The sequence below is a fragment of the Spea bombifrons genome, chromosome 9, assembly GCF_027358695.1.
Source record: "Spea bombifrons isolate aSpeBom1 chromosome 9, aSpeBom1.2.pri, whole genome shotgun sequence".
Lineage (NCBI taxonomy): Eukaryota > Metazoa > Chordata > Amphibia > Anura > Pelobatidae > Spea > Spea bombifrons.
In genome coordinates, this window is record NC_071095.1 from 40,096,264 (window position 1) to 40,119,299 (window position 23,036).

Here is a 23,036-nt window from a genome sequence, read left to right on the forward strand (position 1 = left end):
TTCTGTCTGAACCAACCTTCAATTGTAGAGGTTCACGGCTGACCTTTTTTGCCCACTTTGTGCTTTGCGCATTAATGAGACCCTTTTAAATCTCGGTCTTTGAAGGTCCTTAGAAAGACAACAACAATACTTGTGCGAGGCTACCATGCTGTTATTCTAATGCACTATAGCCACCAACGGAAGTATCCAACCAAAAGGAACATCTCATGGATTGCGTAGGTGATCAAGTGGTCACATTTATAATTTAACTCTTCCATGTGCCTCTATTTTATATTTTAAGGAGTTGAATTATACTCTTAAATTAAATTCTCCTGAGGAGTGTAAGATGTTAATACAAATATACTAAGCCCCATTTAACCTGTTAACAAACGAAGATGTCTTTAGCCAAAAGTTACCAGTGGCCATGTGATATACTTGCAGTTCAGAATCTGTCCTTTTTCAGTATCAAAAGACAACTTTGGCCTGAAATATAAAGAAAGTGTTGTTTTTAAATTAAAACCTCCTGTTTGTACTTGTCAGTCTTAGATGTTGCACTGATGCTTTATTTTTGTGCCGTTTTGATATTTTAGAACTGTGGCTATTCTTCTAGAAAAGGAGGCCAAGTACAATGCAATGGCACTTATAGTCTAGCAGTAACTGCATTGCATGCTTTCATCTGCCTGTAGTTCTTAACTATTTCAACACAATTACTACTCTGAATCACTTTCTTTTCTTAGGCAAGCTTAGTTTTGCTATAATGGTTAGGTCTGGCTTTGCATTATGCCAGGATTTCAGTATTACAGCCGCAACAAACTATTTACCCAGCTTGGATTTTCGGGATAACAGTGGAGTACTTTGCTTAATGACACACCATCAACGAACGTTTTTGGGCCTGAGTGCCCATTTTTGTGCATCAAAACAAGTTGCATGGAGAGGACGTGTTTTCGGTACAAAATGACTATACACAACAGTATGCATCAATATAACATTAATAGAAAGAGATTATTTTAGGAAAGGCAGTGGGACCCAGGGGACATTTCAGAGGACTGTGGGAAACAAGAGATGCAAACTATTGAGCTTAAATAATACCAACAGAGAATTAAGTATTGGCTCTTTCCAATATCTGCGGTGGGAGAGGGAGGCGTCCGTCTTCCCGGGGTGCGCCCTTCACAGCTGAGCGCCGGAACAGCAATCACGTTCCTATCATGCCCAGGCATATCCAGATTCCAGGATGTACTCGCAGACTTGGCATAATAGGAGTATGATTGCCCTATCTACCCCTTCTCACTCCCTTCTGCCCTATCTACCCCTTCTCACTCCCTTCTGCCCTATCTACCCTGAGCACTGTGTTTTGTTTGTGGTGTTCAGAATAAAGTTTTGTTGAAAAAAGAAAAAACAAAAAAGGGGTTAAGGGCTATTTCAGGTGTGTTGCTAATTAAGTAGCCTCTGCGAGTTCTGCTTGGCTTTTTGCAGTTGCATTTAGCTTGGACACACAAGCGAATCCTGAGCTGGGGCGAATCTCCTAAGTGACATCTCTAAGTGAGGAGTTACAAGCAAAGAAGGAGTTAAAAAGCAAAAAGGAGGGTAAAGTATACATCCTTGTTATTCCATATATATTTATATATATTTTGCACCTTACTGTCTGTTTTTGCCAGTTATTTGAGCAATCCCCATTGCCAAGATGTCCTCCATGTTTGACAATCCGGTCAGGTGTACATCTTGCTCAATGTATGCAATCCTTGATCAGCGCTTCGAGGGTGCATATTGCTGTGCGAGATGTGTGCAAGTTGCTCATTTGGAAGCACAAATCCTGAGTCTAGAGGAGCAACTGGCAACACTGAGATCTATTGACAACTTGGAGAGGAGTCTGCTGCTCACTGAGCAAGCTCTCTCGCGGGTAGAGGTGGGGGACGATAGCGGGATGGAGGTACAGGACAGTCAGGCAGCTAGCTGGGTTACAGTTAGAAGGCGGGGTAGGGGGAAAAGCGCCAGGGAGGCTAGTCCTGATCTAGCACACCCCAACAAGTTTGCCCGGTTGGCAGATGAGGGGGATGTTAGTTCAGAGTTAGCAGTACTGCAGCAAGTCACTGCCTCTGACCTCCAGAGCGGTGTCTGCTCCAGTAAGGAGGGAAGGACGAGCACAGGGCAGGCCAGACAAGTGCTGGTAGTGGGGGACTCTATTATTAGGGGGACAGACAGGGCGATCTGTCACAAAGACCGGGATCGCCGAACAGTGTGTTGTCTGCCTGGCGCTCAAGTTCGGCACATCGCGGATCGGGTTTACAGATTACTGGGAGGGGCTGGAGAAGACCCAGCTGTCATGGTGCACATTGGCACCAATGACAAAGTAAGAGGTAGGCGGAGTGTCCTTAAAAATGATTTCAGGGACTTAGGTAGCAAGCTCAAGGCAAGGACCTCCAAGGTAGTATTTTCTGAAATATTACCTGTACCACGTGCCACACCAGAGAGGCAGCGGGAGATTAGGGAGCTAAACAAGTGGCTCAGAAGCTGGTGTAGGAAGGAGGGGTTTGGGTTCATGGAGAACTGGGCCGACTTCTCTGTCGGATACAGGCTCTACGGTAGGGACGGGCTGCACCTCAATGGGGAGGGTGCAGCTGTGCTCGGGGAGAAGATGGCCAGAAGGGTGGAGGAGTGTTTAAACTAGGGAAAGGGGGGAGGGAAACTACAATATAGAAGGGGAAGATAGTATAGATAGAGAGCTGGGGCTTATAAATGTACCTGGGGGTGGAGCGGAGGGGTTAGAATAGTTAATAGGGATAGGCTTCGTAGGAGAAAAAACCATACACCTCTAAATCAGGGCTCGACAAATCCCAGGTCGCCATGGCGACAGAAAATGTTGTCCTGTCGCCTAGGTTTTGTCAGCCTCTTACATCCAGAAAAAAATGTGGATGTAAGAGGCTGAGTCACCACACGGGGGCGCTGCTGTTGCTGTCTGCCCAGGAGGCAAATAAAATCATGAGGTGCATCAAAAGGGGCATGGATGCCCACGACAAGGAAATAATTCTACCATTTTACAAGTCACTAGTCAGACCACACATGGAATACTGTGTACAGTACTGGGCACCAGTGTACAAGAAAGATATACACCAATCCACACACATACTCATCCACACACATACTCATCCACACATATACACCAATCCACACATATACACCAATCCACACATATACACCAATCCACACATATACACCAATCCACACATATACACCAATCCATACATATACACCAATCCACACATATATACCAATCCACACATATATACCAAACCGCACCTATACACCAAACCGCACATATACACCAATCCGCACATATACACCAATCCGCACATATACACCAATCCGCACATATACACCAATCCGCACATATACACCAATCCACACATATACACCAATCCACACATATACACCAAACCACACATATACACCAAACCACACATATATACCAATCCACGCATATATACTAATCCACACATATATACTAATCCACACACATACCAATCCACTCTCACTTAATGCTTTCCTACCTTTCCTTTCTTCTTTCAGGTTCTTTTCCTCCTCTTCTTCAGTTCTTCTGTCTACTCTGTCTTCTTCCGGGTCAGAGGGCACGGACAGCGGTGGGCGCGGCTTCAGTGCTGTGCGCCGGGATCTGACAACAAACCCCGGCGCACAGCAGCTTTTGCCGCGCGGATCACAAGGGAGCGGTATCGGAGGTCTTTAACAGACCTCCGGCTCCCTTGAGTGATTTTAAGCCAGGTTCAACCCGGCTTAAAATCACTCAAGGGAGCCGGAGATCTGTTAAAGACCTTCGATACCGCTCCCTTGCGAGCCTGCTCCTCCAGCGGCGGACATTACTGTCCGTCTCTGGAGGGGTGCCGGGTGCCGCAAGTTGGCTCCCCCCTGATGAGCGGCGGCGTCGGACCCCGCGGCGGCGCCCCCTGGAGCGTGGGGCCCTGTGCGGTCGCACAGGTCGCACACCCCAAAGGCCGGCCCTGCGCGGGAGCCGACGCCGTGACTACAGTGCCACGCGTTCGCCATCACTGCACTATATGGACAAAAGTATTGGGACAGTTGGTGATGTGAGGCTTGCATGCAGCAAGCGTTTCATTAAGCTCCCATCGCATAGTTTTTGTGCTGATATTAATACCACTAATTAATTACCGTATTTGCTCGATTATAAGACGACCCTGATTATAAGACGACCCCCCAAAATCTGAATATTAACTTAGGAAAAAAAGAAAAAGCCTGAATATAAGACGACCCTAAAGGAAAAAAGTTTTACCAGTAAATGTTAATTCATGTAAACTATTTTTTTTAATAAAAGCTGTGATTGAGAAAAATATATTTTTTTTTATTTCTTGTATTTTCCAACCTGTCCCCCAGTTACGCACATCTGCCCCCAGGCTTGCCACACCAATATGGCACTGTGGCCCATGATATGCCTTTTAACCCTCTATATGCCACTGTGCCCCATGGTATGCCTTTTGACCCCCTATGTGCCACTCTGCCTCCAGAAATGCCTTATACCCCTATATCCCATTCTGGCATTTAGGGGGTTAAAATGCATATTATGGGGCAGAGTGGCATATAGGGAGGTATAAGGCATTCCAGGAGGCAGAGTGGCATTAAGGGAGTTAAAAGGCATTATATAGAGCACTCTGCCTCCAGAAATGCCTTATACCCCTATATGCCACTCTGGCATTTAGGGGGTTAAAAGGCATATTATGGGGCAGAGTGGCATATAGGGAGGTATAAGGCATTTCAGGAGGCAAAGTGCACTATTAAATGCCCCCTTAACGCCACTCTGCCTCCTGAAATGCCTTATACCTCCCTATATGCCACTCTGCCCCATAATATGCCTTTTAACCCCCTAAGTGCCAGAGTGGCATATAGGGGTATAAGGCATTCCAGAAATGCCCTACACACACACACACACACACACACACACACTTACTTACCGGTGCTTCCAATTTCCTGCTGTATTGCCGGGGCAGCGGGTTGACGTCTCATTCCGCGGCAGCCGGAAGGAGGTGGAGTTGGCAGCGGGGGTTTGTATGCGTCCGTCGCAAATACCTTCCCCGGCTGTCAGAGATCAGGAACTCTTGAACTCTGATCTCTGACAGTCGGGGAAGGTATTTGCGACGGACGCATACAAACCCCCGCTGCCAACTTCACCTCCGGAAGCACCGGTAAGTGTGTGTGGGGGGGGGGGGGCGACGACAGGAGGATCCAGGTCCCCTGCAGCGGTGCGGGGGATCTGGATCTTAGTCTCCTAATCAGACCTCTATTTGAGGTCTGATTAGAAGACGACCCCGATTATAAGACGAGGGGTATTTTTCAGAGCATTTGCTCTGAAAAAAACCTCGTCTTATAATCGAGCAAATACGGTAATATCAGCACAAAATGCTTCTTAAACGCTCCTGCTTTCCAATAATACCACTTACAATTTACCGTGGAATATCTAGCAGGGATGAAATGTCACCCTATCTCAGTACAATGCTTTAATTCACTGAGCTCTTCAGAAGAAGTTTTTTTTTTTTTTTTCACAAATGTTTGTAAATGCAGAGACTGCATGGCTCGGTGCTTGATTTTATACATCTGTAGCAATGGGTCTAATTAAAACACCTGGATTTAATAATTATTTCTATATACATTTGTATTGGTGTGAGAACTCGTTTTGGATGTCCCTTGATATAGGAAGAACAGGTGTGTCCCAATACTTTTGTCCATATAGTGTATCACATATGCTCCCACCTGGCTCGGATCATTTTGTAAGTTTTAACTTTTGTCATTTTAAATTTGTCATTTTTTTATCTCTGGTTGGAGCTTACAAAGGATTTATATAATTCTTTACAGGGGTAAAGCTGGAATTCCAGCTTTAGGTAGATTAGAACATGGACCATTTAGACTAGTTTCTTTGGCCAAATTCACTTGAGTCTAAGAAGCAATTTAAAGATAGAAACATGGAATTTGATGGCCCATGTCCTCCCATTTTTGTGATGTAGAGACTCGAGCCTTAATCAGTCCTTGGTCTAATCTTAGATTCCGGATAGCTTTATGCCTATCCCATGCATATTTAAATTCCCTCACTGTATTAGCCTCGGCCATTTCTGCTGGAAGACACTTCCGTTTATCTAGAACCCTCTCAGTTTAGCCAAGTAACTAAAACAGGCTTTGTGTTAGACAAATTTGGATGCAACAATTCGCTAACGGGTTTACCAGAAAATACCTTGTCAACGTTTTTGAGGTTCTGTGACTTGTAGCTTCTTCCAGGAGTCTTCTGGGTCAGCAGTTCTATGTTCTGTTGTCCAATATCTGCAACCTCTGTTAGCATCAGAACTTTAGGGATCAGCACATCCTTTTTGCATAATCTAGATATCTGGAGTAACAGATCGCAACACACAGTCTGACTTTTCTTTGCATGCATTGGTTATATCTATTTCTAGTAATGTCTTGAGAATTTGTATTTTATATTTTATCTGTTGTGCTGAAGATTACCTGCTTCTGGATCAATGTTCTCATTTCTCCATTTCCATCTTGTTCCATGTTCAAAGCTGTCAGTGTTCGACCAACCTCCCTAAAAAGATGTATTAGTCTTACAGATGTAACATTTTACATGTCTGTAATGGGTTAGCTGAGGCTTAAATTAGGACATCCAATGGACACAAAGCTGAGGAAGAAAATCTTCAATTGGCTGCAAATTGCCAAATTATGACCTCTACAGACTTCTAGATTTTGACATTCTCTGTGCAATATAGATTCTTTGCATTCATTCTAAAGTTGAACACTGGTCTGAGGGTGGGAAAATTCACACATAAGCAGAACCTAGCTTGGTCATTATTCCAGTTTCTGCCTTTAATGGGTCTATACTTACCATACTAAATCACTAGTCTACAGTGCAAAAAAACAACAAAACATGGTGGAATGAGCATCTAAAGGATGCTAGAAATAGCTGTTAGGTTGTCAGGATATCATTTACATTATATGAATGGTATTAACAAATCAGTAAAAATCATGCAGTTCTGTATAGCTCCTGGCCCACAGTCTTGCTGCTGCAGTCAACAGAAGTGCATATACTCTGGAGATGAATGCTCTCCAGCTACCTACTTCTGGGATTTATGATTATTTGTTGTTAATATATGCTACAATAATTTTGCAGGAGTACAAAGTTCTGTCAAAATTCCTCCCTTTGCTATCATTTAACACACATGTATTGACCTTTTCACAAGTTCATGAGATTCCAAGGCCAACCGGTTCTGTAGGACACTCTGAACTTCAGGATCACCCAAGCCAAGTGTGGCAATGCACCGACAGGCTTCTACACGCACACCTGGCTCCTCACTTCTTACGGCTCTCAACAGAAGACCCTTCACCTCAGGAGTCACATATCCAATCTTGCCTAAAGCTGATAAAAATACAAGGCCACGTTAGACAATTTATAAAGAAATATGTAACAGATGAAGTGATCACATATTAGGGTCTCCATTTTAGGTGGTAGCATTTGGAATCATTAGCCCAGACCTCTGATGAAGCTCTGAGGAGCGAAACATGTCAGGGGGGCTATTCGTCTGAGCTTTTAATAAGCCTGTATCACTGGTCATAATTAAATTATTTCTGTTGTTAGGACTGCAGCCATCAACAGTGTATATTATGTGATATTATTAATGTTATACAACTGTGGGCATATGCCCTCATGTTACAGTGATGTATACCTTCCATGGTAGGACTGGTGACACTGATGTTTTTAAAAATCTTTTTTTGGTTATACCTTTTAACAAAGATATTAATAAAAGTTTTATGTTTTAGGGTGGGGTTATAATAAGGGTATTTTTGGATTGGTTTGTTTTTAGTTGTAACTTACCCTTGTCCCCGCTGGGGCATTATCTTGGAATAGCATTTGGAATTAGTCACAGGGAGGGGGCACAACACCCCGTAAAATATCTCTGTTGAGTGGAAGTTGGTCTGGCATCAGCCAGGGACACAACAGAAGTCTCTGCAATGTGTTAAGGGGTCATACAATGGGTCTGTAATAAGTCTAAATATAAAATAAGACATGGAGTGTGTACCAGGCTAGAGAAGCTTCTTGCCTGGCGTACTAGTTGAGTGGCCTTACAAGGTGCTATAGCTTCTTTGTGAGTAGATCTACATGTTTCTCCTATGCGAAATAAGTGGCATTGTAATGCAAGGTTACTGTGTGTCTGATAATGTGTACTAACAATGTATTCCGTAGGATAGTGTGCGATTAACAATTTTACCCATTTAATAGATACTATATTAGTGTAAGGGTTCAGCTCCGACAGAACAATGTCAAAACCAGTGGTTCTTCTACGGATGCTAGTGCTGTCACACCATGTTCTCCTGACAAGCCCATTAATAGCTTGTGACTGACCTTTAATGGCAAATGCTTGGATTTTCCAGATTGGATCATTTTGAATCAGATGATGAAGGCACTTCAGTACCTAAAACAAAATAGGCCATTTTAAAGTGGATGTATGCAACTCCTGCTAAAATAGGCAACTTACAAACACAAAGGCAACCTTAGCAATTTTCTATCTTTACTATTTTGAACAGACTAGAAAAAAACGTGAAAATCAATGGATTGTGTTGTTGGCGTTCTGTCTCCAAGTTGTATTGTTTGAGAGGTGAAATCACTAAAATGCAGGGTGCCTGGGAGGTCTAAACTTATTTAGATATAAAATAACTATATGTAAGAAATCTATTTGTCTTCATCATAAAAAGTAGTTTGTCTGTCCTGAGAATGTGGAACAATGGCAGCCTAAAAGATTTGTATGAACGCTGCAGGATTTGAAGGTGCTATAATTATCAATTAATAATAATAATGGGTTTTATTCATTAAAGCTTTCCAAGGCAGTTGGGCTGGGGGAACATTCCCTGCTTTTATAAAGTTTTGTTTTTATTTTTTATAGGCAATGGGTCTGTATTGGAGCCAGTGGATATAATGCCATACGCTCTATATATCAGTTTGCTTTTTTTATGTTTGAAGTTCGGATATGACGTGTCTGAAATCCTTGTACGGTTTGGGAAGCAGATGGGTATCTTTGTTACATTGGCTTCTGGACATTACTGCATGTTGATAATTCACTATCCCTTTATTCAGACGTAACAATCTGTGTTCAAGTTTGAGATTTTTCTTACACCCACCATCTCATCTTTAATCCGAAGGCTGCCAGCTGTCAGACAGGCTTGTCGGCGAACAGCTATGTAGTCATCAGAAAAGCACTGGAGAAATCCAGGGAGCAACTGAGCCGTCATAAACTGCAGCCACGCAATCAGAGAAAGAGACTCCACTTTGTCCATCCAGTTCCCGCTCTCTAAGTGCTTCCTAAGAAAATATCAGCTGTATGTCAAACCATGTTTATTGATGGGAATGTGACATCCAAAAGGGATCCTTCCAATAAGGCTACTTCATGCATGAAACCAGTAGGCTACTCGGCAGACACACAGTTTTAGAAGTTGGTTGAAATTCAAAAACTTTCTATACAATTAAGCTATATTTCACGAACGCTGCACACTTGCCCCAAACACCTTCACAATAACAATTCACATGTTCACTTTGTTCTGTTTTTTTTTTCATCATTAGCTGGGCTGATGCTATTATTTACAATGTGCTACATGCTTCTTACTTCATCTCAAAAGCACTGGGAAGCTGCAAGTTTGCATGTGGAGTTAGAAATACCTGTTGACCTACCTTAATTGATCATGTATCTCCTTTCCATGACCCATTTGTCCCAAGGCTTTGGCAGCCGCCCATCGAACAGCCATATTCCAGTCTTCCCACATCACATGATTTAGTTTATTCCTCAAATCCTGCAGAAACAGAGGAGATGTCCGCTCTGGTAAATGACAATGGGGTTGGCTGAGACACAGGACAGTCCTGTGCAATCAGAGTAATGGGATCACCTTGCTAGACAGCTCAAGCACACCGCTCTCCTTGGAGCTGCCCCTCTTGCCCTGCGCAAGTTGCTGTCCTGTCTAACTTTAACATTTTGGTATAACGTAATAAACCTAGGTTATTCGGTTTACAGAATAGTTAATCTGCTATCAATATATTATCAACATCACCTTGGTTCATGTATGTAGGTAGTGTGTACCGTGCATCACAAACCAACTACCAACTAAACCCCACCAATTAACGACACGGAGACTGAAATTGGATAAAACAGGCCACAGCGTATTTTATTAACAATAACCACAAACACTGTGTTGGCCTAAACACCATAAACCAATAAACATAAATACACAATAAACCACACTATAAATACTAAATACAAATATACATAATACATAATACATTCAAACATAGCCAACACAGGAACTGAATTAACCCTGTCCTTGCCGGCCGCTCACCACTGTACAATCCAGACCACAGGTACTCACCTCCCCCCTCGTCCAAACAAAAATGACAGCTAACTTCCGCTGTCACACAACTAATAGTGATGGGAAGTTCGGATCATTAAAGTGAATCGGATCATTTCGATTCGTTCACTGAAATGATCCGATTCATGATCCGAATCTTCGGATCACTCAGTGTGCCTGCACGGAGTTACTGTTTTCCAGTAACTCCGTGCAGGCACACTACAATTGGCCCCGCCCCTTTCATTATGAATCCTCCCCCCTGCCTCCAGTGATGTCAATGAAGGCAGAGAGTTGTTCAAAGATTCGGATCTTACAGGGATCCGAATCTTACAGTGATCCGGATCATTGTAAGATCCGGATCTTTGAACGACTCTCTGCAGTGCCTTCATTGGCATTCTAATCATTCAGAGAATATCACCATACTGTTATAAATAATACATTAATAATCACTGCCCCCAGGATTTACATTCCCCTTTACCTGCAACTGCACCTTAAGCTAACTTTATTAAATTAATTAAATTAACCCTCACCATTAAATTAACCCTAAACACCCCATCAACCATGACTGCCCCTAAAATTAACCCTTAACACCCCATCAACCATGACTGCCCCTAAAATTAACCCTTAACACCCCATTAACCATAACTGCCCCTAAATTAACCCTAAACACCCCATTAAGCATAACTGCCCCTAAATTAACCCTAAACACCCCATTAAGCATAACTGCCCCCAAATTAACCCTAAACACCCCATTAAGCATAACTGCCCCTAAATTAACACTAAAGACCCCATTAAGCATAACTGCCCTCAAATTAACCCTAAACACCTCATTAAGCATAACTGCCCCTAAATTAACACTAAAGACCCCATTAAGCATAACTGCCCCTAAATTATCCCTAAACACCCCATTAAGCATAACTGCCCCTAAATTAACACTAAAGACCCCATCAACCATACCAATTTATTAGGTAATTTATCTGGAGTACATGCAATTAATTTAGGGGCAGTTATGGTTAATGGAGTATTTAGGGTTAATTTCAGGGGCCGTTATGGTTAATGGGGTCTTTAGGGTTAATTTCAGGGGCCGTTATGGTTAATGGGATCTTTACGGTTAATTTCAGGGGCAGTTATGGTTGATGGGGTATAAGGGTTAATTTTATGCTGATGACTGAGGGTTAATTTAATTAATTTAATAAAGTTAACTGTAGGTGCACTTATAGGTAAAGGGGGGCAAACTTAGGGGAATCTAAATCCTGGGGGCAGTGTGAACATTATTAATGTATTTATTTATAAAAGTATGGTATCAGTAATATTCTCTGTAAGATTCGAATCTCTGTAAGATTCGGATCCTTGTAAGATCCGGATCCCTGTAAGATTCGAATCATTTGAATCATTGAATCATTCGAGTCTTCGGATCTTTCGAGTCTTCGGATCATTCGAGTCTTCGGATCATTCGAGTCTTCGGATCATTCGAGTCTTCGGATCATTCGAATCATTGAACGAGTCTCTGACTCTATGAGTCATCGTTCCTCTGTGAATTTATGAGCTGTAACCTGACCCCAGAGTCTGTGTCTGAGTGCTCTGCAGATGACTCACAGCTCTAGGATCAGGTTATAGCTGAATGATTCACAGACTGAACCGCTACAAATGAATCGTTCATTCTACTGAACCGATTCATCCGGATCACTAAAAAGAACCGGATCAAATGAACGATTCGTTCATGATCCGGACATCACTAATTGCTTGCATAGTGGCTGAGGGAAGCAGGTAAGTCTGTTGGCCGTCTCTGGAAAAGTGACAGTGACCGGGGTCACCCAGAGGGCACCCTTTATCCCCTAGTGACTCCCGCCCCTACATTTACATACCCCAATCAAAAACACAAATGCCCTATGCGTGCACTCACCCACACACATACATGCTCCCTGTCCATTTAGCTACGCTGATTCCCAGGGGCCTGAACAGTTATCGTAAGTTACTCCATCACTTGAATCATTGGCAGCAGGTCCATTATACCCTTTTTGAGTGAGAATTTGTTTTTTTTTTCACATGATTTTGAAAAAAAGCTTTAAAATTTTAACTGAAAAATAATACCTTAGTTGTGATTTAAAAAGTGCCATAGAAGGTTTATAAAGTAGCATGCTCACCTGGCTTACAGGTCCATGAAGCTGACTAATAGTCCTGCAGGCTACAATGCGGTGTTTCCAATTGCAGCTGTTTAGCTCACTTCCCAGCATGGCGTGGATCAGATCCTACAATAAGAGCACCAGGGGTAAATGCAGAAATATTGCCCACCAGCAGCCCCAGTGGGGTGTCCTGTGTGCCCCAATTTGCATAGTGTTCTGCACAACCTTATGTTTTGGTTGAAGTCAGCACCAGTAACCTTCACTATTATATCATGTTGGTTTCTTTGGGGTGTATTCATTAAGCTGAAGGTTTACAGGTGAGTTGAGGAGGAAGTTTTGTTATATTTAGTTACAGTAATTTACTTTAATATACTGTAACTACAGTATATAAAGGACATTATAACCAGGAAGTATCCCTACAGATTTATAGAATTGTAAATCGTTATTTAATTACTTTTGCTCTTGAGACACATATTAAAAGACACTTGATTTTGGGGTAATCTGTAATAATTTAGAACACTTGGTTTTTTTTTAAACAAGGGAGATTCTACTGGAATATTAAAAACACATAGGAAATGATTCTATGTAGATGTCCAGCATGCCCATCCCAGTACTCACAGTGCTCTTGCTGAGTTCACCCAGCAGATAACAAGCCTGTTTCTCTGTTCTCCCCCCATCAAAAAGCTGAGCGAGGATCTTCCTTACCACCAGGTAGTCGTGGTTCCCCTCCAGAGCCAGACACTGGGCAGAGGCCCAACTGTCCGCATCACTACCTGGAAAAGACATAATGGCTATGCAGGAGACAAATAAGACAAACACCAGAACCAAGGAAGCCTTTTTTTCTAAAAAAAAATATATATATTGTGACAGAAAGGCCGGTACAGTAGTGGATGGGCGGTATATACGCCCTACTCTGGCTAATTTTGTGTGTCCTTATGTGTAAAATTAAAGTCCCAGGGAAAGATGTTGTTTGACTACAAACTGCATTACTGGCAGTTTGCAAAACATGGTAAGGGTCAATGTATTAAGGGGCGGAGCATCTGGAAGAGCAGGGTGGGCCAGTGCTCCAACAGCACTAATTGCTGTATTGATCCAATCCAGAGTCTGCATTCTGGACAGGAGCTCCACAGGTATGGACTAAGTTGCAGCTCACCTGTGGTTGATTAATTAGCAGGCAGAAGGTAAAAGGAACTGAGCCTGAATCAGAGAAAAAGGCCATTGTTATTCCAGCTGGGAGAGCTGAGGAACTGAGGAGTGGTTTCTCTCTGAAAAGCCATTTTGATGGAAACTTGTGACTTGTTGGAAGGTGAATGTTTGGAGCTGTTTTGTACTAAGTCAGTGCTCAAGCAAAGACTGTTATCCTGTGCTGCTTATAACTGCTGCTGTTTCTTCCTGTAAAATAAATATTGAAACTGAGCTGGATGTATCCTGGGCTTCATTTACCCTAGAAGACTGTAGTAACAACCAAGATCCTTGACAAAAATCCCAAGGAAAATGGAGGCCTGTCACAATATATATATACATATATATATATAGATATATTTTATTTATTTGTATTTATTTATTTTTACAATGGTTGCCTTATTTATATTTCCACAAAGACTCGCCAAATAATAACCTGCTGTATTTGTGATATGGCCCACAGTTTAATTCTCTATTCCAGTATTTCATTCATTGTTTACTAGTGTACACCACTATGATGGTTAATCCAGCTTTACAAAGAAAATGGGTTTGTAATAAGGTAAATAATATATGGTAATATATCATATTATCACAAGGAAGGTGGGACCTGACATCATATTTATCTGCAAATTGCATGTTTTTACTGCATTATTACACGTTATTTATATTTTTATGGTAATGCACAGATGGGCTACTGGTGCGGATTTAACTCTGAAGAAGATGGTCGTGAGCAGGGAGTGATACCTTTCTCTAGGGCAGTGAGCATGACCTTCCTTGCCTCCTCATTTGTTTCCTGGATAAAGAAGTGACAAAGAGCTGCCGCCATCCTCACTAGGCTGTCATCATCCCTAAGGGCACTTGAAATGAGAGGCAACGTTTCTGCAGGTATATGGGAGATAGCTGGTGGTTCAAAAAATAATATAGTAGATTAAACAGTTACCATCGTGGAACTGAATTAGTGTTAAAGGAGCAAAAACATCAGAATGGAAAAATACATTATAATTTGATTATTATTAGACCAATGGATCTTAAACACTGTGAAACTATGGCAACCTATGGAAACTTTTAGGAGACACACAGATGGTCAGATAGTAAAATTCCCCTGTATAGCATTCTAGCGAATAAGTGAGGATATGAGATGGGAAAACTGACATCATATCATATACTGATATCAGTTTCCATGACAATGCTTGCAGATGACATCGGTGTCAGTGTGGTATAAATATCTTGATTGTATAGTGAAATGTCTGCCATAAAGCTTGCGCTACCTACCCCTGTGTGTAAGAGTGAGTGTGTGGTGTGAGGATGTGAGCTGTGTAAAGGTGCAAGGATAGTGGGGTGTGGAAGACTATACAAATAATACTTATATACATATATACATATATATATATATATATATATATATATACACACACACACGATATATATATATATATATATATATATTTATATATATATATATATTGTGACAAACCCTGTTGCCATACATGTCACATTTAGGGGTCCTAAGCACAGTCCTCTAGGGCAATCTGAGTTGGGAACACCAGCCAGAACAAAACAGCACTTTATTTTAACCACTTAAACCCCAAAAAACCAAATCATAAAAAGAAAACCTAGCTCCCAATTGGAGCCCTCTCTAACTGAATTATGCTGGTCCAGACTGACCAGCCTAATCACCCACTACCTCAACCTCCCAGCCAGACCCAGCTAGGCCAGGCTCTGGAAAACCTCCCCCACAGCACACAAAAGGTCCAGGCAGGTATTGCCTCACTTGGCTCAGGGATGGTCTATTGTTCAGGGCCTCTCCTTGCTCTGGGAGCGCAGGGAACTTCCTCTTCCCCCAACAGTCTCTCCGGGGTTTTAATGCCCAGCACCTGTGCCTGATGCCGGCCTCATAGAAATCCTGTACCGGATCCTGCAGACGTCTAGCCTCCTGGAAAAGCCAGCATGGATTTTCCACAGAATGGGGGAACGGAGCATTGGCCCACCCTGCTCTCCAATTGCTCCACCCCAGGGACCCATATGTATAATCTGCATAGCAGCTGTACCTAGATGCTAAAATAAGCATCTCCCTGGGGTTTACACTGTCACAATATATATATATATATATATATATATATATATAACTTAGCATTGTTTCATTTCAATATCTACATATAAGATTTCTTCTGCCCCCTCTACAAGCTGTACATTGGATTAATATATTTGAGTTTTTAAGTACCTTCTTACACAAGAACAAGGAAGTGAGTCAGTCGGACAGATCCAACTGTGTTAATTAAAGTCCAAAGGATTAGGAAAACAAACCTTGTTTAAATATGCTGTCTCTTCAGCTATCTAAGCAGCATTTTAATATAACGCTACTTGGTTACTTGCCACTTAAATCTGCCTCCAGTCATCATGGGTTCATTCACTGACCCTGGTCTATCAGGAGCGCTGGGTATTTGATAGTTCCTTTAAAGATACTCTGAAAAGGTGCGCTTTTGGTGGATACTGACTGTCAGAGTTGGATACCATTGAATTAGAATACACAGAATCCACTAATACAACTATGTGTGTCCCTTGTTACAGTCTGTGGAAGATCAGCAGACAAGGGCCCTTGCTTCATTATGGCTCTAGTATAATGGTGCTGTCCACTCATCATCTGAAATTCCAAGTCAAATCCCAGGACAGGGAAGTCATTTGGAATTTTCTTTTATTTCAAGCTGTTAATAACCCTTTACATTAAACATAACAATAGTACACAATTATAGCAAGAAAAAACATGCCTACAGTGCTGAAAAAAATGATTTCCCCCCTGTCTGATTTCTTCTATTATTTCATATTTGGCACACTTAAATGTTTCAGATCATCAAACTAATTTTAACATTAGACAAAGATAACCCGGATTACCACAAAATGCAGATTGTAAATAATGATTTGTATAGAAGGAAAAAAGCTATCCAACCCAGCCCCATGTGAAAAAGTAATTGCCCCCTTAGTTACTAAATAAACCTATTAACCAAATTTTATTGATAATAAAGACATACCCATCTAAACAACAATTAAATAGAACCTGTCTTGCAAAGTGAAGTCGGTTAAAAGGTCTAAAAAACCAGCACCTGAGCTGCGATCTAAAGAAATTCAAAAACAGATGAAAAACAAAGTCATTGTCATCTAACCATCAGGAAAGGGTTAAAAAGCCATTCCTATGACCCTGGGACTCCAGCGAACCCCGTGGAGAGCTGTTATCTACAATGGAACTTTTTGGAAGACATGCATCTTGTGTAAAACTAACACATTATTCAACAATAAAAACATCATTCCAACAGTCACATATGGTGGTGGTAGTGTGATGATCTGAGGCTGCTTTACTGCTTCAGGACTTGAGAATCTTGCCATAATTAATTGAAAAACAACGAACTGCAACACCAAAAGGTAAAGGAATAAACACCAGGTAGTGAATCAAAGATTAAGGTGAGTAAAAAAATAGGTACTTCCTCACAGTGCTGCAGCAGCCCAGAACAACACTCCTCTCAGTGTTCAATAGAAAGTAACACAGATATAGGGGCGCATGTACATGTGGGGGAACAAAATAAAGAATAATAGTGCAATAATGTCAAATGAAAAATTATAATATGAATGTGTAGTGGGTGCACCTACTATCTTAAATAGAAGAAATAAAGAAAAAAAATTATTCTGAAGAGCTTGTATACCATCTGTATCTTTGTGAGTGCACCCACTACACATTCATATTATAATTTTTCATTTGACATTATTGCACTATTATTCTTTATTTTTTTCCCCCACATGTACATACACCCCTATATCTGTGTTACATAATTAATTGAACCATTAATTCTGTTCTCTACCAGAAAATCCAGAAGGAGAATGTCCGGCCATCAGTTTGTGAACGAAAGTTCAAGCGCAGCTGGAAGCAGAACAATGATCGCAAACAAGCAAGTCCACCACTGAATGGCCCAAAAGAACCAAAATGAAGGTTTTGGAGTGACCTAGCCAAAATCCTGACTTGAACCCGATTGAGATGCAACATGACCTAAAAAGGCAGTTCATGCTTGAAAACCCTCAATTGTGGCTGAATTAAAACAATTAAAAGTGGATCAAAATTCCTCCACATCAATGTGAAAGACTCATTGCCAGTTATCGGAAATGCTTGATTGTTGTCAAGACCAGTTGTTAGGTTTATGGGAGTAATTACTTTTTCACAAGGGTGATATAGTTTTTGATTAACTCTTTCCCTTTAATAAATTAAATGATCATTTAAAAGCTGCATTTTTATATTAAAATTAGTTGGATGATATGAAAAATTTAAATGGGAGAAATAAGATAAAATAGAAAAAAACTGGAAGGGGCAAATACCTTTTCACAGCACTGGATAAGTGAACCTTGGTTTAAATGCACAAACTGACACAGACGTTCAGGCTGAGTCCTCAAACATTCTCTTTAATATTTACATTTATCTGACCTTCCGAGAGACTTGGGATAAATACACCTAATTTTCACACACTCCTGGGTGTCTCATACTCACCAGTCTCATTGTCCTTTGCCTGTTGTTGTGGGCGCTCTGTAGCAGCAGAAGCAATGGTTACCAGAGCTGAAATTTTCTGGGCATTGTGCACACTCCTGAGATCCCTTTCCAACTGCTCTATGGTGGCCTCTTGCCAGTTGACACCTTATTTTGTCCAAGAAGACAGTAAAGATAAAGATTGGTTTCCTCTAGTATGTAAGAGGAAAGTATAGTTTAAATGATACTCTATAAAAAGAAAAGTATAGTTGAAATGATCTAGTATGTACAAAGCATAGTAAGGCACATGCCACAGATAGTATGAGTTTTTGTATTATTAGTCTTCCATTTTCCCTTTTCTCTGCCACTTCAGTTCCAGTCAATGGAGGCCAACCCTGTGTGTTTAAGTGCATACCCTTGTAGCCACAAAGGAAACTCAGTTTCTTGTTACACCATAATCTGGCTAGCCTTTACCACCCCAGCTATTGCAAACTCATGGTGAACAGGTACATGCTGGTCTATTAGCTACTACTACCATGGTCATATATTTCCTATTTGATGGATAACTAACATTTCCCACCAGTCCTGAGCCAACAAAGGTAGGCAATGGAGATGAGAAAAGGTGGTATTGGGGTGAGGGAGAGGTGGGGAGGATATTTTGCCCCTCAGAAAAAAAAACAGCGGACGGCTATGCACAATCTTTATTTAAAGGGAACACATTGTTTTGTAGGTATTTGCATTAAAGATATACTCACTCAAAGTCCAAGCTTCCCTCCAGTGAGTGAGTATGTTCTTCAGAACCTGCCTTTTGTCCAATGGGGTATCCTGTATCTTCCTTGTCCTGGTGTTTGCATCCCTGGGTGTCTTAGAAGGTGGTGTGCTGGGTTCTGTTTCAGCTCCATCTCCAGGAGGTGTTGGAAGGGCAATCCAACGGATGGCCCCTCTTCCAGGTCTCATATCCAGGCCAGTATTAACAAAAAGAAAACATGAAGCCAATACATAGGGCCATTGATCAAAATTGACACCCCCAGGAATTTCTAGTTAGATGAATTACCTGCATTTTCCTCCATGAAGACCAAATTTTGGTAGGATTTGGGAAATATCTCCTGGAGATGCTTATCATAGTGATTGTGGCTGTCCATGTAAATTATGTTCTTCTTCTTTGCATTTTTCTGGTGAATAATTTTACTGATTCCTATAAAATGTTTTGAAAGCATTCATGTATAATACAATAGAATAGAGAGTAGAGAGAATAGAGAGTGGCTAACTAAATTAACCTCAGGGTAACATTTAAATTGTCCAGTGAGATATGAGCATTAAGACACAACCTGCCCTTCTTCCAAACTGTAAACTAACTAAATTCAACAAAGAGCTGCAAATACACAAGACTATCAAGAAGTTGCAACAGGTTTATGCTGATATACATTATGTTTACTGAAACACAAAACATCAGAGGTGCAGGACGATACAGGGAGGAAAAAGAAAATCTTATAGTGTAGTATTTTCAATTCAAAGATATAATAAATGTTTAAAAAAACACACTCTCATACTTTGAATACTTAAGTCCCCATAGAGTTCCATGTTGCTCCTGCAGGGATCTTATTTGGATTCCCATATATATTATGTTTAAAGCAAGTATGATTAGGAAGAGATTGGAATCAGCTTGCATGACCCACTTCACTTCCACCTTCTCCCTTCACTTCACTTCACCTTAAGTTTCTCTGCCTCAATCAAGAAAGGGTCAGCCATACCATGGGAGTCTACTGAGAGAGCGCAGAGTGCTTGCAACCCACCCTTCTATGGCAATTGCATGTGTTCTCCATTGTAAACGGGCAGAGCAGTAGATGCTTTTCCATATGGGTTTGTGTTGTATTGCTCACAAGCACCTGCTCACAACCACAGTCTTTACAGTAAGGGAATTTAAACATGCATGGAACAGGCATAACGTTCTTTTTATTAGAACACGTGACCATACCTAGGAACTCTCTGGCTTCGGCCACCTGGAGCCCCCCTTGCAGGATGTGGGTAGGAGGTCCGGTGGTCACACACGTAAAACAATCTTAATGTGGAAATGGGTCAGGAGTGCTGCAGCGTTGCTCCTGCAACCACGTTTTTCCTCTTAGTGACCCAGAGAAGTGCCGCTTCACCCCGAGTCTCCAGGCAAAGCCCAGAGAGCTCCCAGGTATTAATGTGACTCATTAAGGTTTGAGCCTTTACAGCGGGATGGGCAGAATGGTATTGTCTGTGAACTGTTATGTTTTTATGCACATCACATGCATATAATATTTGTCAATAGTTTGTTTTTACTTTATTTCTGCATTATGCCTACTCTGACCTTTTTCTTGAATACCAGTGCTCCCACAGTCATTTGCTTTGAGATATGGGTTTACCTCCTGCCATTAGACTGCAACAATTAAATGGACTTGATTCTTGAACAAAATATTACGGTATTTCATCTTTTCTTCTTTAATCGATTTACCTGAATAAAGCTCTCCTTCAAATGCATTATCTGTTGCCTTAACATATTTTCCAACCCTTGGGTTAATCATGTCCTGTAGTCGTAAAGGTGTTTTTGGTTCATAATGTTTTACAGACAAAGATTCTGCTGTTTTGTTTCTGCTTCCTATCTCCTCGTGTTTTTTGGGACGTGGTAAATATTCAGGGATCCTGTGGGTTAACACACAAAACAAGGCAAGCTTAGAAGAGTTTTTGGGGAGCAATGAGCAGCAGTGCTTCCTTGGCTTCTATAGTGACTCCTTACCAGTTTTGCCCCAGAATTGCTTCATTTTTGCTTTGATAAATATGCCCCAATCCCAATCTATATGGAATGGCTACTTTGAGTTGAAATAAACTACACACAGTATTACCATGTTTAGATCTGGTGTGAAGCATTTCATACAAGATCCAATTCTGATACATGGCTTAGTAACAATACAATTATAGGAAGGAGCTATGTTTTCTAAAGTTCTGTATCCAAACCTTTAAATCCAGGTAAAGTTAACTTTAGTTTTGTTACTGTCTTATACGATATCTTACCTGTAATAGACTGGAAGTAACATTTCGGGATCCTTTATTTTTTCTTGTGTCTGGCTATACAACAATTTAGACTCTTCCAGCTCTTCCAAAGTCCTAAAATCCCCCTCTTTCATTTGTTCTTCGCTAATTAGCTCTGCAGAGCCCATTAAACTATAATGTCTTAACATCCTATCCCTGACTTCTCTGTCTGCTGTGTGATGACTCACAATCCATTGAGCTGTGGTCTTTGTCAACATCTTCAGGACCTCTTCACAGCAGTCTAAAGATCCTTTAGATGAACAAGCAGAAGAAATATATCCTTCATGTTTTATCTTCTGTATAATTTTACTTGGACCTGACATTGCCTCTGTTAAAAAATATTTTGATTTCATATCAGTAATTATCTCCTGTTGTCCTTCGGGGGATACTTTCCAAATACTTTTTCCAAAGTCAAAACAGGTTCTTGTCTTCATTTGTTTGGGCGATGAAGCATTTTTCATGTAACAAGACCTGCGCTGAGGTAGGTGAACTTTTGACATCCTTTGGTTGCATTCTCTAGAAACAATGTCTGAGGCGTCGTATAACCCTTTAGCATTCCATTCTTTGTAGGGTAGGCAGCCCAAGCTTCTGTCCCTCACAACATCTTTAGAAAATCGTAGGTCCCCAGCTATTTTTTTTATGTACTGGGATTGAAATTGTCCAGGGTGCTTGGTTGTTGGGCAGGATTTGGATATGGGAAATGAGAAGCATGTTGTGTTATGAATACTGTGTGATGGCAATTGGCACTTTGGCAATCTTTGGGAAGACTCCTGTGAAAATATGCTATGTCCATAATTGTGTAAGCCAAATTCCATCTTGATAGACAGGGAATGATCTATAAAAATGTTTGTATACACACAAGTTAATTCCACGTCCATATTATTTTGTAAACAATTACAATCTTGTCAGACTCGACTCACACTAACACTACTCAAGATTCTGCAGGCTGATTTCCTGGTGGTTAGGAGTGCAGTAGTGTGAACATTCACCATTGGTGCATTCAGCTCCATAGATGTGGAAAACAGACAGGAAATCACAATTCAACAAAGCCATTGTGCAAACTGTGTTACCCACTTGCTTAGTTATGCCCCATGTGTTGTCCCTGACAACCCCCAAACCCATTCCTCTTGCAGTCACTAAACATTTGAAACAAAAGAAATAAGCCAATTTTAAACTACAAGAAATCTGTCTTCATTTCATCATCTGGGTCATGTGGGGAGATTTATCCTTCTGCTCCAATAATGTAAGCAGTTTAGTCTAGGAGAAACTCATGTCTCCAGGAGGTTAGGCACTGGGTATTGTCGGATCCAGGTGGTGGGGCAACTGGATGTGTGTGTCTGGGTGTTTGTTAGTGTGACTGGCCCTCTCGAGGTGATGCTCTGGATACACCGCTGGCAAGAGGTAGTATCAGATATTCTCTGGGGATAGCTTATGCTTCTAGTACAATCAGGGGCCTTGTATACTATCTTGAGGAACGCAGTGGTCTACAACTAAAATACATAACCTTCTACAACAATCTATGAGTAAAAGTTATAGGTTTTTACTCACCCAACGATATTATTATTATTATTATTATTATTATTTTGCTCTAACTATTCAATTATGGTGCTGAATTACCTTGAAAAACACTTTGATTCTTCCCTTTAAAGTTTGTATACTATCTAAATAAATAAATATCAATACTTATTTACCTCAGTTTATTAAGTTTATTAGGGCTGCAACAACTAATCGATAAAATCGATAATAATCGATAATGAAATTCGTTGGCAACGAATTTCATTATCGATTAGTTGAATCGATTA

At 41.1% G+C, this 23,036-nt stretch overlaps 1 protein-coding gene across 1 annotated transcript; it reads right to left on the minus strand.

Moving 5' to 3' along the window:
• Positions 1-225: 225 nt before the first annotated feature.
• On the minus strand, positions 226-22,067 carry HEATR4 (HEAT repeat containing 4). The gene is made up of 15 exons (XM_053475546.1): positions 21,217-22,067; positions 20,660-20,847; positions 19,238-19,375; positions 18,936-19,148; positions 18,205-18,348; positions 14,424-14,579; positions 13,116-13,270; positions 12,519-12,623; positions 9,707-9,825; positions 9,160-9,340; positions 8,387-8,456; positions 7,216-7,402; positions 6,496-6,574; positions 6,217-6,403; positions 226-462 (listed from the first exon to the last, which is right to left on the minus strand). The coding sequence occupies exons 1-15, from the start codon at positions 22,047-22,049 to the stop codon at positions 422-424; spliced, it is 2,796 nt and encodes a 931-aa protein (XP_053331521.1). The 5' UTR covers positions 22,050-22,067; the 3' UTR covers positions 226-421.
• Positions 22,068-23,036: the final 969 nt, after the last annotated feature.

Excerpts from the sequence above, each read along its gene's own strand:
- HEATR4 (XM_053475546.1), bottom strand. The coding sequence starts at position 22,049 with ATGGAATTTGGCTTACACAATTATGGACATAGCATATTTTCACAGGAG. Across the intron at positions 9,826-12,518 it reads TTCATGGACCTGTAAGCCAG|GATTTGAGGAATAAACTAAA; the intron begins GTGAGCATGCTA and ends CTGTTTCTGCAG. Across the intron at positions 6,404-6,495 it reads GAACATTGATCCAGAAGCAG|ACTGTGTGTTGCGATCTGTT; the intron begins GTAATCTTCAGC and ends AAGAAAAGTCAG.